Raw genomic sequence first — 17,935 nt, 5'->3', positions numbered from 1 at the left:
GAAAAGGAGTGAAGGTTTGAACACTGGGGTTGGAAGAGAGGGTAGACCCAAGGACCCGGACCAGACAGAGGAAGGGTATGGGAAGGAAGGACATCCAGGTGGCAGGCAGGCATGTGGTCAGATTGGGAGATGACTCTGGTCTCAGACAGAGGTTGGGACCGTGAAGAAGCAAGAGCCTTACATGATGGCTAGTATGAGAGACAGCACGAGTACCAGCGAGGCCCAGACCTTCTTCCTTGGCTTTTGAGAGAGAACAAAGGAGAGAGAACAAGGAGAGGGCCCACAAGGTGTCTTAAGGTCTCCAGCCAAAAACCAGAACAAAGGACAGATGGTAACGTCAGGAGAATATTCCAGAACTGGGGTTAGATTTACAGAACTGATAGAGTTGCAGTGAATTTATGGTCACAGAAAACACTCAAGCTTCCCAGAGGAGCTGAGGGTGTGAGAGGCTGGGCCACTTGGGGGCCTGGGGCATGACGAAGCCTCAGGCCAGAGCTGGCCATGTGAGAGGCCTATGAAGCAGATGTGTGAAGATAGGTGCCTGAAGAAGCACCCACCCCATGCAAGGAGGAGCTGCTCAGACGCTGAAAGACGTGAAAGGATCACTCTGGTGCCCTGACTGCAGAGTCATTAAGACCTGGTGTCTCCGGGAGTCCAGGAGGGGCAGGACCCCCAGCTGGTCTCCTTCCTGGACTGGTAAGCCGTGGATGACCTTGTAAAGAAAAGCCGGGACAGGCGCCAATGCAGGGAACTGGACAGTCGAGTGGGTGGCAAGGACAGGCTGGAGCAGGTGTGGCTTGCTTGTTCCAGAAGTTTGTCCATGAAAGGAAGTCAGTGCACAAGGGAGTGAGAGGGACAAGTCCCCCCCCTGCTGCCTGGCTATTGCCCTGGGCCTCAGAGGTCAGGGCATCCAATAGGTCCGTGTGTGCCTCCCAAGTCCCTGTATAGGTCTGTGTGTGCCTCCCAAGTCCCTGCATAGGTCTGTGTGTGCCTCCCAAGTCCCTGTATAGGTCTGTGTGTGCCTCCCAAGTCCCTGTATAGGTCTGTGTGTGCCTCCCAAGACCCTGCATAGGTCTGTGTGTGCCTCCCAAGTCCCTTTATAGATCTGTGTGTGCCTCCCAAGTTCCTGTATGGGTCTGTGTGTGCCTCCCAAGTCCCTGCATCATAGGTCTGTGTGTGCCTCCGAAGCCCCTGTATAGAATTTATCAGCTCTAACACAGGGAGAGAGACTGGAATTTCCTTCCTGGATGGAGGCAAGATGGGAAAGATGTGAGGGGCAAGAACTCTGGAGAAGGCGACTTGAAAGAGGCGGCTTCTGCAAACTCAAGAATCTGCAAGCATCAAAACCAAGAAGCCTGAGGAGAATTCTGCAGATCTCTGCTCAAGGACGCTGCCCCTCAGGCTAGCCATTGACAGTACCCTGGCTGCACTGCTGTTCTTTCCAAGAGATCCAGGAGCCAGAGAGCTCTGCTCTCCCTGTCCCTCCCCAATGCTATCTGGCAACATGTCAAACTACTCTGAACTATGTCCCCTGAAACCCGAGAGCCCACGTTTATCTCCCGTATCTCCTGTCGCTTTCGGCCACTCTCAAGCAAGTCCTGGACTATGTATAGCCTGGCAGTTGGCACACATTATGTCCACCAAGGAGGCTGCTGGGGACGAGGACAGCTATTTATGAGAATCAAGCATTTACTGAGGCCTTTTGAGGCTGGCGGTGGGTAGCCCTTGCAAGTGCTGAGGGGGAGGGAGGCTTCTTATTTTCTTGGCATTTTGGGGACCTATCACCCCACTCAGTGCCAAAGCAGGGACCCACAGGCTGATGCTGTGTGTTTTCTGCATCCCTCCAGGCTGAAAGTCTATAAAACAACTGCATAAAACACCAATTAGGGAAACGGTGTAATGGCTCAGTGGGAAAGGCGCTTGCCACTGAACTTGACAACCTGAATTTGGTCTACAGTACCCACGTAGTGGAAGGGGACAACCGACTTCACAAAGTTGTCCCCTGACCTCCATACATGCCATGGCATGAACACACACACACACACCCATGCACACACACACACACATGCACACATACACACACACACACACACGCACGCACGCGCGCGCGCACACACAATTAATTAGATTAAAATGTTAAAAAGATAGTACTGAGTGGGTATTCACTATGCCAACCATAGCACTAACTGCTTCGCGTGAATTTTCTTTTGGAATCTTCACAAGGGGCTCCCAAGGAAGAGCTCTGCAGATGAGAAAACAGAGGAACAAGAGGCTAACCAACTTGTCCACAACCACAGTTTTTAAACAACCCCACTGAGAGTCCAGCCCTGACTCTGCTGCAGAATCAGAGTGCTCCTCCACTGCATCCCACTTCTGCAGAGCGACCCAGAGGGGCCTGGCTCTGCTGATGGCCAGCTGTGAGCTGAGCAAGTTATAGCTTCCTTGATCGTCAAGTTTCTATTAAAAAAAGAAGCAAGAGCCAATTGTTACCAGCACGACCTATATGCAAGCACTTAGTGGAGGTGTATTCCCTGTAAAAGCCACTGCAGGGCAAACCATACATATGCTGACCACAAGCATACAACGGCAATCCTGCAGGGGAAACGGGTGCTAACACAGTCCTGCAAGTCCACCCAGCGCTTCTCAGCAGGTCTGCTCAGATCCCATGCCGCTAGCCCTAGGCCCACATCCAGCGAGAACCTTTGCTCCACACAGCTCCTAACACGTGAGCACCGTCTCTCACTGCACAGCTTTGGGTGATATCCAGTATGACAGAATGAGGGAGGCTGTCCCTGGAGGTCAGGGCTTTCGTTTATCTATCTTACACTAACAAGAGCATTTCATGGAATAAAAAACAAATGGGTTTAATTCCCAGTAACACACACACACACACACACACACACACGAGACAGAGAGAGAGAGAGAGAGAGAGAGAGAGAGAGAGCGCTAACAACAAAATCAATCCTAAGGCAATATTTGGGTCTGGAAGCACAGTGATAGAAAATTTGCCTTGCGTGAGCAGAACTCTGGTTCAATCACCAGCACCATATAAATAAATAAACTGATTAATTAATTATTTAATAACATGGGGCTAGGCCATGCCCTTTTCTAATGTTCTTAGCAGAGTTCTGTTCTCAAGGGCTTGTGGAGATGCAATCTGGCAGGAGACTCCCTGAAGCCCCCATCCCTACACACACACACACACACACACACACACACACACACACACACTGAGAAGAACCCCACACACAGTGCCCAGCCCTTTTGGGGGTCAGAAAGAGAAGGCTCCCCTCTCCAAATTCACTTTCTCTTGGTTAGTATCATCCTTTATTAGAAAGGGGAGGAGGGGGTGCCCTGCCCATGGAGAGACCACCCGGATGTAAACGAAGGACTTGGACTTCTCTGTCCTGTGGTGCACACTAAAAAGCAGAAGCCTGGTCCTCCTTGGCTGAACTTTATGAAACAACTGAACCGGGCTAGATCTGAGAACTCAGGGTGCTGGGGCGGATGGAGCTGCATCATAAGTTCAAGGTCCTCCAAAACAAAACAACAAATTCTGACAAGAAATAGTCCAATCACATCTACTAGTCACAGCAGAGGCTATGGAAAACTAGCTTGTGTGGTGACGGGGATGTTTTATGGGATGCCACACAGCGGTGAGTTCAAAAGCAGTTTTTAACTGTGCGCCAAATATGTGTGGGTCACTCTACATGTGTCTTGTGTCTGTTTTACAATTATAAGATTGTCTGGGAAGAAAGCACATATTGTGGCCATTGGAATATTTTACAAAACAAGCACTCAGCCTTGGAGAATTCCACCCTGCCTGCAACCACACGGCTAGCACACAGACTCAAACTCATTTGCTTCATAGGTTAATTGGGAGTGTGTGGTCAGCTTGATATCCCGAGCTAGGATGCTTGTGAGGAAGGGGAGAGGAGAACCAGATGAAGTCCGGCCCAGCACTCAGCAGATGATGGGGAGGAGAGGGTGCTTGGCTTGGGTACCCAGCAGCAGGAGGGAGCTCCTGGAACCAGGCACCCTGAACACTCCGATGTCTTGGCAGCCCACAGCATCGCAAGATGGCGTGCTGGATCCCTTCCTGAGAGGCTGTCCAAGCAGAAACAGCTTGGGTGGATAATTCTGGCCTGCTGCATGTAGCTTAGACTCTGCAAAAACTTCTGAGACATCTTCAAACAGGCCGAGGCTGAGGGATGAACTGGCTTTCTAAGGCAAACAAGTCACATTAGGTGTGCCCTGATGCTCACACGACACGCCCCACCCCAACCTGCAAAGCACAAGTTACCAAAGAGCCGCGCTGGCGATGGGAATAAAAAACCTCCCAGTTTCTTCAGCAGATTCCACATTCTCTTTCTTTTACTGCTTTCTCATGTAAGAGAGTCCTTACTGTGTTTCCATGGTGCTGGCTTTCATAGTAGCTCATGGCCCCATTTAAAAATGGGTGCCCGTGAGAGGCTGTCTAACCCCGATGATACAAGATGGCGTTCCTGAAGGGAGAAGCTTCGAGATGAACTGTGGTTCTGATGTACAGGGTAGGACTATTTTTATTATTGTACGTGCTCAATGTGTGGGGGCCACATGTGCTATGTGGTTCGTGTGTCACACAGAGAGCTCCAGGGATCAAACTCGGATTATTCGGCTTACGCGATAAACACCCTTACCCACTGAGTCATCTTACCAGCCCCTCCATTTGTGAAATTTTCACGTCTTCATTAATTCTGTACAGGGAAGACTTAACTACAGTCAACTGAACCCATCCTCCCCCCTCCACTAGCTTCTTGTTGCTTTACTCATCCCAGATCACCTGCACTGTATAAAGTGCCCGGCAAAGGCCTATCCTCGAGTTTCATGGTGCCAGAGCGTCACACGAGCTGGGAGTGCGGGGTGGGGTGGGGATGCTTCTCTTGGAACAGCGCGGGCCCTGTGTGAGGACTCTCAATGCCAAACCAAAAAAAAAAAAAAAAAAAAAAGGCTGACATCATCTGGCTTTTCTCAGAGTGAGCAGGTGTGAGACTCAAGAGGGCCGTCTTTGGGTGGGGAACAGTTGGAAAACATCCCCGAGTCCTGCGTGTGCTGTTATTCTCTGCCCAGTATTCCCACATCATCCCATCTGCAGATTCATTCGACTCCAGCAGCTTCATTCTGCCTTGGGGTTTGGAAGAGCAACCACTGGGACCTGTGCCAGTGCTAAATGGGCTCAGAATGCAGGGTCAGCCTGAAAAGGCTTGGGGCTTTCTGTCTATGTGCACAGATACACGTGGAACTGAGAATCCCATGGTTTGGGAAAACAAACAAATGAACGAACAAACAAAAGCATGTTTTATCCATATTTCAGTGGGAGGAAGCAAAGGAGAACACACAGATTCCAAAACCATACAAATCCAACCTCTTTTCTATCCTGTACTTTAAAAAGCAAAACAAACAAACACACAGAAAAACTTGAGCTGGAGAGAAGGCTCAGGCTGCAGAGATCCTTGCCACCAAACCTGTTTAATGACCCGAGTTTGAGCCCCATGACACACGTAGTGGAAGGAAAAATCATCTTCCAAAAGTTGCTCTCTGGCCTCTGCATTGCTGGCGTACACGCCTTCCACTTCACCAAATTACGTAATTCGAGAAAGAAATCAAGCAAAAGTGTTTTTCCAGTATAGACAATGTGTGTACAAATCCCATCCTTTCCTTTCCCATCTCTTCCTCTTTCCACCTATACGCCCATTCATTCATCGTCATTTATTTATTAAAGTCTAGCGAGGTGTTAAGCTTCTGCCCATTTAAACACAGTAACCACTTAGGAGCCGCACAGAGCCCAGCTGTAGAATTCAGCATGGCTAGGTGTGGGTGAAAATCCTGAGTATCAAGACACATGTTTTCATCACTTGGTACTGCCTACAAACCAGAAACTCTCCTGGTCAGCTCTTCAGTTGTATAGTGGAAGGAGCGTGCTACCTGAACCAAATAAGTATGGGTTCAAATCCTGCTTCGTGCTGAATTGTCATTTCCTAACTCTGTGATTTGGACAATTTTTCCTTAACTCTCTGACTTACTTCTCTGCAATGTGGGAATATCAGAATTATATAAACTATCATATGGAAGGTTTCTGCAGTGGGCCTGACTCACAATATGTTCAGTAATACCTACTGCTTCCCTTCTCCTCCTTTCCTTCAATATTTGTTCAAGAAATATTACAGAGTACCCAAGTGTCAGACCTTGTCCAGATTCTGAGACCTGTGATTAGGACAAAGTTCTGAACTATGTAGATTTCACATTCTATGGAAAGTATCACACAACGTGCAAAATGTTACCCAAGTGCTATGGAAAAAATAAGAAGGGTAGAAGAAAAGAAGTGGCTTTGGAGAATATATACTATATACATACATATGTATATAGCATATACATATCTTGTATATATAGTATATACATACATATGTATATAGTATATACATATCTTGTATATATATAGTATATACATATCTCGTATATATATTCCTCTATCCATATGTGTGTGTGTGTGTGTGTGTGTGAGACATATGTATATGAGGTGACATCTTTGATAAAGTGACTGGGTTGGTTTGAAGAAGAATGACCCCCTTAAGCTCATATATTTGAGTGCTTGGTCATCAAGGAGTGGCACTACTTGAGAGTTTAGGAGGAAGTATGTCACTGGGGGTGGGCTCTAAGGTTTCAAATGCTCAAGCCTAGCCCAGGGGTTCTCTGTTCCTGCTGCCTGCAGATCCAGCCGTAAAACTGTCAGCTACTTCCCCATCATCATGCCTGCTTTCACGCTGCCAGGCTCCCTGCTGTGATGATAATGGACGGAACCTCTACAACTGTAAACAAGCCTCAATCCAATACGTTTTCCACGAGTTGCTGTGGTTATGGCGTCCCTTCACAGCAACAGAGCATTAACCAAGACAGTGACATTTAAACACAGATCTAAAGGAAATTGATTTTTATCATTTGCAAAAGAGGAACATGGTAGACATCAGAGGCTGTTCCATCTGTCTTTGCAAGTGAGATGACTATTTGATGCACAGATGAAAGAATAACAGTGTCACATTGCAGAACATTCTCCCATCTTCTCTGAGTCACCTTACCATCATTCCCATTGGCTCTCATGGCCTCTGCATACCCTGCATCCATGTGCCCTCACTGTTCTTGATGTTGCATTTCTTGGGAAAGGAATAACAAGGCACAGCAGCCAAACGGATGTGTGTCTTCCCTTCTCAGCTAAGTTCTGAGTCCTCTCTAAGTGTACTTTGTAGGTAACCCTCTGATTTCAATTCAAGAGAAAACATCTCAAAGGGGTGACACTCCTTAGATGCCCATATTATTCTCTTTCAGGAAAACCTTTCCAATCATGAGGTATGAGGGTCAACAAAAGATAGCTGGGAGACCTGGCTGAGTACCACAGCAGTCTTGAATTACTGAACCTCGAGACCCAGCTTAACCTATAAAATCAGAGGTATACCAGTTGGCCAACATCATTCAAAGGAGTCCAGAAAACAAAGGTCAAACAGATGTATCATGATGTTTGACCATATGGATAATTTCTCTAGTCCAGTAAAACAACCCAGTGCTTTGTGAACCATAGTATGCCTATCAGTCACCTGGGGATCCCATTTCAATGTACATTCTGATTCTAGGATGGGCCCCAAGAGCCTCTGTTTCCAACATACTCTTGGGCAATGCAGTGTTCTTGGGTCTGTGTTTAGTGTCAATGCTTAGGTGGTCCTAAACCTTGGCTTCACGTTAGCATCATCCAGAGAACTATCTACTTCACTTGCAATTGGATATATAAGGATGAGCATGGTCAAAAATAATGTTTAAAAGAAGAAGGTACTTTGTCCAGAGTGAGAAAATTTTCACATAAAAAAGTAAATTCAGGAAGCTGTCAAAATGGCTCAACAGGTTTTAAAGGCATTTGCCACCAAGTAGAGAAACAATGCCCAGAATCTGTCTTCTGGCTTCTTCTCGTATACCATAGTGTATACATGTACAAGTAAATAAATACTTGTAAAAAATGGTAGTGTCTTGGTGTCCTTCTTGACCAATCCTAATTGAAGCAGAATCTTGGACATGAAATGTGGTCATTTTTATTTTTTAAGTTCTTTAGGTGTTAGCTAAGAACTACTGAAAAAGGCTAACATATTGGAAAATTCCAGAGAGAGTTGAGGGTTCCCCTTTGGACAAAAATAGTTGTATTCCACAGAGGTGAATTCCTTTCTCTGCAACTGGCATGGAAGAACAGGCATCAACTCCTGCACATGTTTTTTTTAATAATACACAGAATACTCATTTGCTTGCATTTGGTTCTTTTAATCCAATGAGTTCAAAGCTAAATGGTTGATTTTACAGATGTCGTGTGAGTAGGTGAATCTTTGGGGCTTGCTCTGAATCAAGTAAAGAGTAAAAAGCCATGAGTTCAAGCCCTCTGGCTTCCAACTGTCTGCTTTTCCCAAGCTTCCTTATTTGCATGCAAGGATGGGCATATAAGGATGACCATGTTTTTAGAGTACATAACTGTGTCTTGGCTACTTTTCTATTGTTGTGACAAAATGACCAAGGCAACAAAAGAAAGCATTTAATTTGAGGCTCATGGCTGCAGAGGATCACAGTCCATGACCATGATGATGGGGAGCATAACAGCAGGCAGGCAAGGTGCTGAGAGTTTGCATACTGTGGCAATAAGCATGAAACAGAGATAGAGACAACTGGAATAGCATGGGCTTTTGAAACCTCAAAGCCATCCTCCAATGACACCTCCTCCCAAATGGTCACACTTCCAAATCCTTCCCAAACAGTTCCACCAACTTGGAACTGAGCATTCAAATATATGAGACATGCACAGGGCTTGGGGGGAATGTTTTGATTCAAACCTCTACAACCTGTGAGACCTATCAATGATGCTAGGTGCATTGCAGTGTCTGAAGAAGCTATAGTGATACCAAGCTAGAGACTTTCCACTGACATACAGCTCAAATGGGGACTTAGATTCATTTCTTTGAGGGAGCTCAACTGTGAGGGATATTGAAGACTGAGAAATGACCTAGGAGATGCATATAAGACCTTTGGAACCCCATTGGGTCCTCTACATATATGTTATGGTTATTTAACTAGGGTTTTTGTGGGATTCCTAACAGTGGGAGTGAAGAGTGTCTCTGACTCTCTTGCCTGCTCTTGAGACCCTTTTCCTCCTGCTGGGTTGCCTCATCCAGCCTTGATATGAGGGTTTGGGCCTATTCTTATCGCATCCTGTTATACCATGCTCAGTTGATATCCCTGGGAGGCCCATTCTTTTCTGAAAGTAAGTGGAGGGGCAGTGGATCTGGGGGAGATGAGAGGTAGTGGTGGGAACTGGGAGAAGTAGAGGGAGAGGGAGGGGAAACTGTGTTCAGGATGCATTGTATGAGAGAAAAATAAGTGAAAAGAAAAAAAAAGACCTTGTAGAAGCCTGGGATCCACATCCATCACATTCTGGTTTTGCCCATGGATCATGGAACTAGCTTCCCCTTTCCCTACAGGGTCTCTTGGGAAACTGTGCTAGAATTGCCACATAAAACAATAGTAGACAGTAGCCTGTGTTGCAGTACTAGAGAATCAGCCATCACCATAGTTTTTCTTGCTCTAAAATAGGCTCCAAAAATTATAGGTAGTATACCATTTAATGTCCATTTACTTTCATGAGAGATGCCGTGCAGATACTATGGAAATTGTGAACATACTTTCTCAAAGGGTGATGTTTTTTTTTATTTATTTTTATTGGGCTATAGATTTTTCTCCGCTCCCTTCTCTTCTTCTCCCCTCCTTTTCTGCCCTCTCCCATGGTCCCCATGCTTCCAATTTACTCAGGATATCTTGTCTTTTGTCTTTTTCTACTTCCCATGTAGATTAGATCCATGTATGTCTCTTTTAGGATCCTCATTGTTTCCTAGGTTCTCTGGAATTGTGATTTGTAGGCTGGTTTTTCATTGCCTTATGTCTAAAAATCACTTATGAGTGATTACATATGATATTTGTCTTTCTGTGTCTGGGTTACCTCACTCAATATGATGTTTCCTAGATCCATCCATTTGCTGGCAAATTCAAGATGCCATTATTTTTTTCTGCTGTGTAGTATTCCAGTGTGTAAATGTACCACATTTCCCTATTCATTCTTTGGTTGAGGAGCATTTAGGTTGTTTCCAGGTTCTGGCTATGACAAACAATGCTGCTATGAACATAGTTGAGCACGATGTCCTTGTGGTAAAATTGACCATTCTTTGCGTATATGCCCAAAAGTGGTATTGTTGGGTCTTGAGGTAGGTTGTTTCCTAATTTTCTGAAGAATCGCCACACTGATATCCAAAGGCGTTGTACCAGCTTGCACTCCCACCAGCAATGCAGGAGTGTTCCCTTTGTCCCACATCCTTTCCAGCATAAGTTGTCATCAGTGTTTTTGATCTTGGCCATTCTTACAGGTGTAAGATGGAATCTCAGAGTTGTTTTGATTTGCATTTCTATGATGGCTAAGGATGTTGAGCACTTCTCAAAGGGTGATTTCTTAAGCAGTAAGCACAAGTGTGTTCTCAGAAGGGATGCTGAAGAGCAGCCCAAACCTTAGACCCCAGAAACGGTCTGTTAGGAAGCCACCAAAGCAAATGGTCAACCCAGTGCTCAACTACTTAAATGATGAGGTCTTTGTGCCAAAACCTTAGGTTGCTTGCCAGTCCAAGGGACCCAGCTCACCCAAAACAAATGGACCATGTTCACGATGAGAAAACATTGGTCCTTCATCACCTGCCCACCCCCCATTCATTTTGTCACACTAACTATCTGCTGAGAGCAATAAATATTGGCCATATGGATGGATATGTCTATCCAGGAGTCCATGATATTCATTTTCATGTTCTAAAGCATCCATTGCCTGAGAAAACCCTGAGTTATCCCACCACTTAACAACTGAATTGTGGGTTGGTCTATTGTTGCTCCCCACCTTCCATCCCTACCACACAGGACACAGCATACAAAGCTACAACTCTCTCAATTTATGTTGATCCACAATAGAAAAATTGGGGAAGGGCATAGATAAATCATGAAAGAAAAAAATATGTGAACGGCAAATAATTTCATTTTTAAAAAACAATCAATGCAATTATGAATTTTCAAACTGGGCATGGTGGCGTACATCATCAACTCCAGCACTCAGGAGGTAGAGATAGGCATATCTCTGTTAATTTAGGGCCAGCCTGGTCTACATAGAGAGTTCTAGGGCACTCAGAGTTATAAACTGAGACCCTATCTCAAAAGAAAAAAAAAGAAACCAAAAAATGTTATGTTCATTAAATCTTTGAAAACTAAACAAATTAATTTTTTAAAACACTTTTAAAATTGTGCTAGGCTCTAAAAAATAGGAAACTGACTTTTTGAAATGTGTATCGCTATGCCACTGAACGCTGTGCTGGTGCTGACATTATGTTTATGAACATGAAACTGTTTAGTGGCAAGGAATAAGGCAGGAAACTGCAAATCTGTAACTCTGGCTGAAAATGCATGTTTAGATATAGGGAAAAAACTGCAAACATGTCAGAATACCAACCGTGCTCGCTTGGCCATGATGGTTTTTATGACATCCTTCATCTAATTCTTTCCTTTTTAAATTTGAATTTCTAAAGAAGCTGTGCTGCACGGTTAATGAGGGGACCCGGCGGGGAAGTGAGCCTACCATGAAGGACATGTAACCATTCTCGCGGGAGAGAAGATGCTCCAAGAGAACCTGTGGCTCCTCCCTTTGGCTGTCAGACAGTTGAAACAATGAGCCCCAAGAAACTGGGATTTCCCCAGGGGTCTCAGGCTGGCGGAGGAAAAACACTGAAGTCTGCCGTCAGTCAGGGGAGGCTCCTCCGTCCCATGAGAAGATTTCCCATAGTTCTGACAACCACAGGCAGGACAGGCTGGGACTCAGACAGTGATGACAGGTGGGGCCGCACCCTGACCCGACTGCTCAGCTATGAACACCTCTTGCCTCTTGCCTTCTATTTAAACCTAAACCCCATGTCAGGACCCCAGGGATGGACTTCAGGGCTACTGAATTACTCTTTCCAACGTGGACAGAATAAATAAATGTCCCTTTCCTCTCGTCATTATTGCTTGTCTCTTTTATTGGACTTGTGAGACTAAGTGGTTGAGCCTAGGTTGTTACAGCTTTCAGGGCCAAGGCTCTGACCCCAACAACCCCAGTGAGAGTCATATCTACGAAATGAGGTGTTTAGAAGAATTCAGAAGATTACTGGGGTTCTTTGAAGCTCTGGCATTTCATCCACCCAACAAACATGTAGAGGACACCCATGTATCACTGTGCACTAGGTGTGCACTGGCCCGAGGGAGCCCTGGGGAGTTAGACTCAGAACGGAAAGGAAAATTCAAGCTTCAGGCCCCTGCCTGCATTTTACTTTGCCCTTTTCCTGTGAACCATCTAACGACCTCATTGCCTCTTATCCTATCAAAACCTCACTCTCTCCACAAGATTCAGACTCTGCGAAGGGGCGGGGGCAGGGTGCTGCTGCTAATGCCTTTGAGGGACTGTCTTCCAGAGGCACTTCCCCAAGGAGGAATAGAAACCTTATTCTAAGGCAGTCAGGCCCATGGACAATCTTTAGGGGAGAACTCAGAGCGGATATTTAAGAGCCCTTAGATGCTTCCTCTCTCTCTGCCCCTTCCTCCCTTTTTGTTTTTCCTGGGAAATTCTCACTCACTTCCTGGACCAGTCCTGCCCTGTCATACTTCCCATGTACCCACACAAAGGCAGCAGGGTATTTTTTTTCTCTTTATGGGCATGCTCAGAAAACTTTACACACCAACCCCCTCTTCCCTATAGTCTCCCTAAGCTAGCTAAGAGCCATACTATTGGCAAATACCAGAAATAAATGGTTTTCGGTCTAAACTGTATGCTATTCTGAGTACCGGGATGAAATATTACGCTGCTCCATCCTGCCCATGAAGCCAGAGTCTTTTCTTCATTTAGGGTTCCCATGTTATATATGCTACCTGCCCATTCATTAGTCACTTCAAAGCCTTCTCAGAAAGTCAGTGCAACTCTTGGTCTTGGTCCGTACAGTGCTTAAAGTCAAGTAACACTTCTTTACATACCAGAGGTCTCAAAGGGCAAGAAGGCTGATGCTGGCACGGGATAGGCTAGAGAGAGGCTGCAAATTCTCAACAATTAAGGAACAAGGAAAGGGGTGTGCACAGAGTAGTGTGGTAGTGCACACACAGCATTGCTGGAACCGTACTGTGGGTGTGAACAGTGCACTGTAGTAGTGCACACTCACAAAATTGCTGGAACTGTACTGTGGGTGTGAACAGTGCAGTGTGGTAGTGCACACTCACAGCATTGCTGGAATTGTACTGTGGGTGTGCACAGTGTAGTATGGTAGTACACACTCACAGCATTGCTGGAACTGTACTATGGGTGTGCACAATGCAGTATGGTAGTACACACACACAGCATTGCTGGAACTGTACTGTGGGTGTGCACAGTGCAGTATGGTAGTGCACACACAGAATTGCTGGAACTGTACTGTGGGTGTGCACAGTGCAGTATGGTAGTGCACACACAGATTTGCTGGAACTGTACTATGGGTGTGCAAGGGTAGTATGGTAGTGTACACACAGATTTGCTGGAACTGTACTATTTTTTTCTTAGTTGTAGTAATCTTCCTGTGTGCCTAACTTCTAAGTTAAACTTTACCATAGGCAAGAAGATACCTATCAGGAAAAACGTACTATGAAGATGTCACATATCTGTGACCCCAGCACTCAGGAGGCAAGGCCCGTGAATTGCCAAGTGCAAAGGAGAGCCTGGGCCTACCTCAAACACACATTCTACTAGATAGACTCAGGAGCTGTATCCTGGCATCTTACCACTGCTGAGACTTGCCTCCTGGGCTCAGCACTTCTGAGCCCAGGTGTCACTCAGCTGGGACCCTCAGGCCTGGCCTGGGACTGGTAATTCTATTCTGGGAAGATGCTTGACAGGATCCTACACAGGGCAGCCAACGGCATCCTTCATGTCCACCTGATGCCAGGAGGACACCATGGGGGCTGTAGGAGCTCAGACTGCCTCATTCAAATGAGCAAGTGCCAGTGGGCAACTTAGTCTCTCAGGGTCTCCCCCTGGGTGCAGGCTGGAGAGAGTACCCATACTGATTTCACACCGTGACTGAGGATTAAGTCAGCTAACACACACAAAGTGCTTTCAGCAGTCTCCCCCCTTCCCCCCAGCAAGTGTTCCATAAGCCATCGTCCTTATTGACTCTCCCGCACCCCAAGGGTTTTCTTTATCTTCACATATGTACAGATGAGAAACTGAAGCTCTGAGAAATAGTTATCAGCCCCGGCTCGCGTGCGCAGTAGGGGCAAAGCTAGAATTTACACCCCGAGCTCCTGGCAACCATTCCCATCTTCCCTTTCCTTTAGTTTTCCCCGAGGAACATCAGGCTAGAGCCCGTACTCAGCTTCCCTTTATCAATCTCTGCTAGCTCAGCACCCTCACAGGAAAGAAATCTGGAAAGACGGGACCCCGAGACCATCCCTTCTTATGATTTTTCCTTGGGACCCCATAACCAAGTATACACAAGGGACATACTTGCAGTAATGTGTGCAAATGTGCTATTTAATAAGACAGGTATTTAAAAGTGGTCAGCACTGTGCCCTGGCCATGGAGGGGGTTCTTCTGAGTTTAGCTTTAACTAGTCAGGTGTGAGCTTGCCGAATCCACTCTGTGTGACTTCGCTGTTGGAACTGAGAATGGCAGTTGTAATGCATCCATTTCACGGGCTAAGCAGTGGGTACGCTCTGGGACTGTTCTTCTTCCGGCCTGTGACATTCCCCAGTTCTACAGAGGGACAAAGCCACCACCCTCAGCCCAGCGTGGATGGTGCCTGGGAAGACCATGATGGCTGTGGAGATTTGTTTAAACCCTGGCACTCTCTGCTGATCAGGAGGCTCTTTCAACTATCAAATGCTTTCTCCGTCTTTTAACGTTATTTTGATATATTCATGTGGCTTTGCTGGATTTTATTATAGTCTTTTTTTCTGAGACTTTCAATCCCCCTGGTTTTTATGTGGTAAATTTGTTCATCATATTATCTGATTAGCCTGAGTATCCTGGAACTACTGCCTGGTTAATTCTCAAGCAGCCCTTCCTGTAGCTGTGTGCGGAGCTGGCCGTGGGGTCTAAGAAGGACTCTTGGCAGCATGGGTATTCTTGAAGTGTCAGTGCCCTTTAGCTGTCCAGGAGGAGAGGCCGAGAGCCTTTCTCTGGCAATGGCAAAGGATTAGAAATGCCACCCGCCCCGTGCCAGGTGACCAGTAGGTCATGGAATACAGATAAAATAAGAAATGACTTCAGCGTGGGCCCCAAACTCACATCAAGAACTTTCTGAGGAAAGAAAACAAAACTGCCTGTTGACGAATGCGCAGCCCAGAAAGGCACACATCCACACCTAAAGTCGACTGGGAAGATGAGAGGGAATAACCCAGCCGCTCTCCTTCTGAGCAAGGTCAAAGGACCTGGCTTCTCTAGGATCCAGGGCAGAGTGTGGAGAAAAGTATGGGGGGGGACTTGGAACTGGATGAATTCACAAGAAATCCCTCTGTTCCCTGTAAGCCAAGGGCTAACAATAGCTGGAGCCTTCTGAAAAAATGGACAGGTGGGACACGAACCCCTGACACAACAGGACATGTGAAGAAAGACCTTCAACACAGTTGCCTGGAGTGTGGCCCCTGGGGCCTCCCATCTTCCTGCCCTTCTCTGATTCTGCAAGTCTGTGTGAGCGGGCCCCTGCTCTTTGTCCTAAGCAGTGCTCACCCAGCTCCCTGGATAAAGGGGAGTCAGTGTGCAACCCCTCACTCCCTTCCACCGTAAGAGTCTGTCCACTTCTAACAGAAAGAGCAGAAAGAAACAAAACGCAAAACAACCCTCTTCATCTAAATGAGACTACTTACTCCGCACGAGACCTCTGGATGTATTCTCCATGCCCTGTTCCCACATCCCTGTTCAATGCCACACGGGCTGTCGTGCTCACTCAGACAGGTGGCCGCTGCCCCACTCACTCACCTCCAGGACGATTTCCTTCAGCTGGAACTGCTTCTGTGCGACCTTGTCTGACGACACCGGCTCGTGGTAATAGAGGCACAGCACCTCGTACTTCTTCAACATCTGCTTGAAGCTCTTCTCGGAAAGGCTGACCACTCGGTCCTTCCCATCGTACGTGGGGAAGTTCAGCCCCTCTTCTGCCCTGCTGAAGGACAGCAGATAAACCCCCACCAGGAGCAGGTGAGTTCTCTTCATTGGGGAAAAGTCTTGTTTCTCGCTCCCGAGACTCGAGATCATGGGAGATGGGATGTAAGACTCCTGGAGGTTTTGTTGAGCCCAGCACGGAGCAAAGAGGCTGATCTCACCTCCTTGGGTCCTGCAGCTGTGTCGTCTTGGGCTCAGGACAGACTGTGGAGGCTTAACGCACACATGCGCAAAGAGAAAGAGCCGGGCAGGAGGCTGGGAGGCCAAGCCCTAGATACCTTGCATAGCTCTCCCAGCCTCTGTCTCATTAAGAACTCCATTTTTAGGATGCAGTTGTTTCGGGCTAAAAATAAATCATGCAATGAATAATAATAAAATAAGTCAGATATGACACTGTTGAGGGATTTGTCCATACAGCGTTACAGTGTGTCACTGGTGGAGGGGCAGCAGGCGGGGGCGGGGAGGATGAGAATAAAGATACTGTATGCCAGTGAAATAAGGGGGGGGGGGCAAAGGCCAAAGAAGAGAAGGAAGTTCATGGGGGCGCGTGCTAGGAAGAGAAGAGAAAGCAAGAGGGGGTGATGGTGCCAATAAGAACATGGAGAAGTTATGACATGAAAAATGCAACTTTTAGACATGGTGTTGCTCAGATCCAGGGCAACCACACAGCCCCTTTCCTTGGCTGAACTATTCCACTGAGGGCAGCGCGCGCGCGCACACACACACACACACACACACGCCTTTCTAGGTCCTCTTGGAATCCCAGTCCTGGCAACACCATGCCCACATGTCCTTGCCAGTCAGGAACATAGAAACATGCTTTCCTACTAAACCAGGACACAAAAGACCAGTTCATTTTCCTTTCCAGGTCCCGTGGCTAGGGGCTGCCAGAGAGACAGGAGAACTGGTAATTATTTTAAAGTCACTTTTTAAAAGTTGTCTGGTCTCCAAGGGAACATTCATGGGTTTTTCTGCCAAGGTCCTGCCATTTTCTTTCCCTTTCCCTCTCCCCACCCTCACGGACCCCTCCACCTCACCCCCTCCACATCTCCACCTTCATTAACTTTTAAGGCATGGCTTTGCCCTGTTCTTCATCAGCAACAGGCTGTTCCGGGAGTTTATCCAAGCTGGGACACATCAGAGTCGAAATCTCCACTCTGCCTTCTTAGTGGCTGGTAGACTCCAGAGCATCACGCATCCTCCTGGAGGCTCAGATCCCCGCCGTTTAATATGGGGAAGACTACAACTGTGTTTAGAACACAGACGGAAGAGCCTGGCACAAAGCAAGCCCTGGAAAAGCAGCCTTTGTACATGATTCCTTCTCACAGGAGTGGGTGGAACGTGGCTTATTACAATAATTTCTCCACTTCTAATATTGTTTGTGAAGCTTATCTGGTCCGTTCTCACCATGCGCTCAGACGGCCACTGTGCAGGCCTGATCCCTGCTCTTGAGCTGATTGGGGTTGAGTGCCGGACCATGGATAGGTCTGGGATTCAGAGCTGTCAAAGACTCCTCATTGCGGAAGTAAGGGCTCTGGGCTGTGTGGCTTCTCGTTCAGCAGTCCTCCTACCCGTACCCCTTAGGTGGCTCTTTCATGCTTTTTGCTGGTCAGATAATGGTTCTGTTATGCTCTTCAG

General features: G+C 46.9%; 1 protein-coding gene across 1 annotated transcript in view; it reads right to left on the bottom strand.

The window, feature by feature from the left end:
* Window positions 1-16,363, bottom strand: part of Casq2 (calsequestrin 2) — a 57,353-nt gene extending 40,990 nt beyond the window's left edge. The window contains exon 1 of the mRNA XM_038310836.1: window positions 16,115-16,363. Coding sequence (XP_038166764.1) covers window positions 16,115-16,348 — 234 coding nt within the window. The 5' untranslated portion in view covers window positions 16,349-16,363. The remainder of the gene's footprint in view (window positions 1-16,114) is intronic.
* Window positions 16,364-17,935: the final 1,572 nt, after the last annotated feature.

This window comes from Arvicola amphibius, chromosome 14, assembly GCF_903992535.2.
Source record: "Arvicola amphibius chromosome 14, mArvAmp1.2, whole genome shotgun sequence".
NCBI lineage: Eukaryota > Metazoa > Chordata > Mammalia > Rodentia > Cricetidae > Arvicola > Arvicola amphibius.
This window is presented reverse-complemented; position numbering and strand designations above follow the sequence as displayed.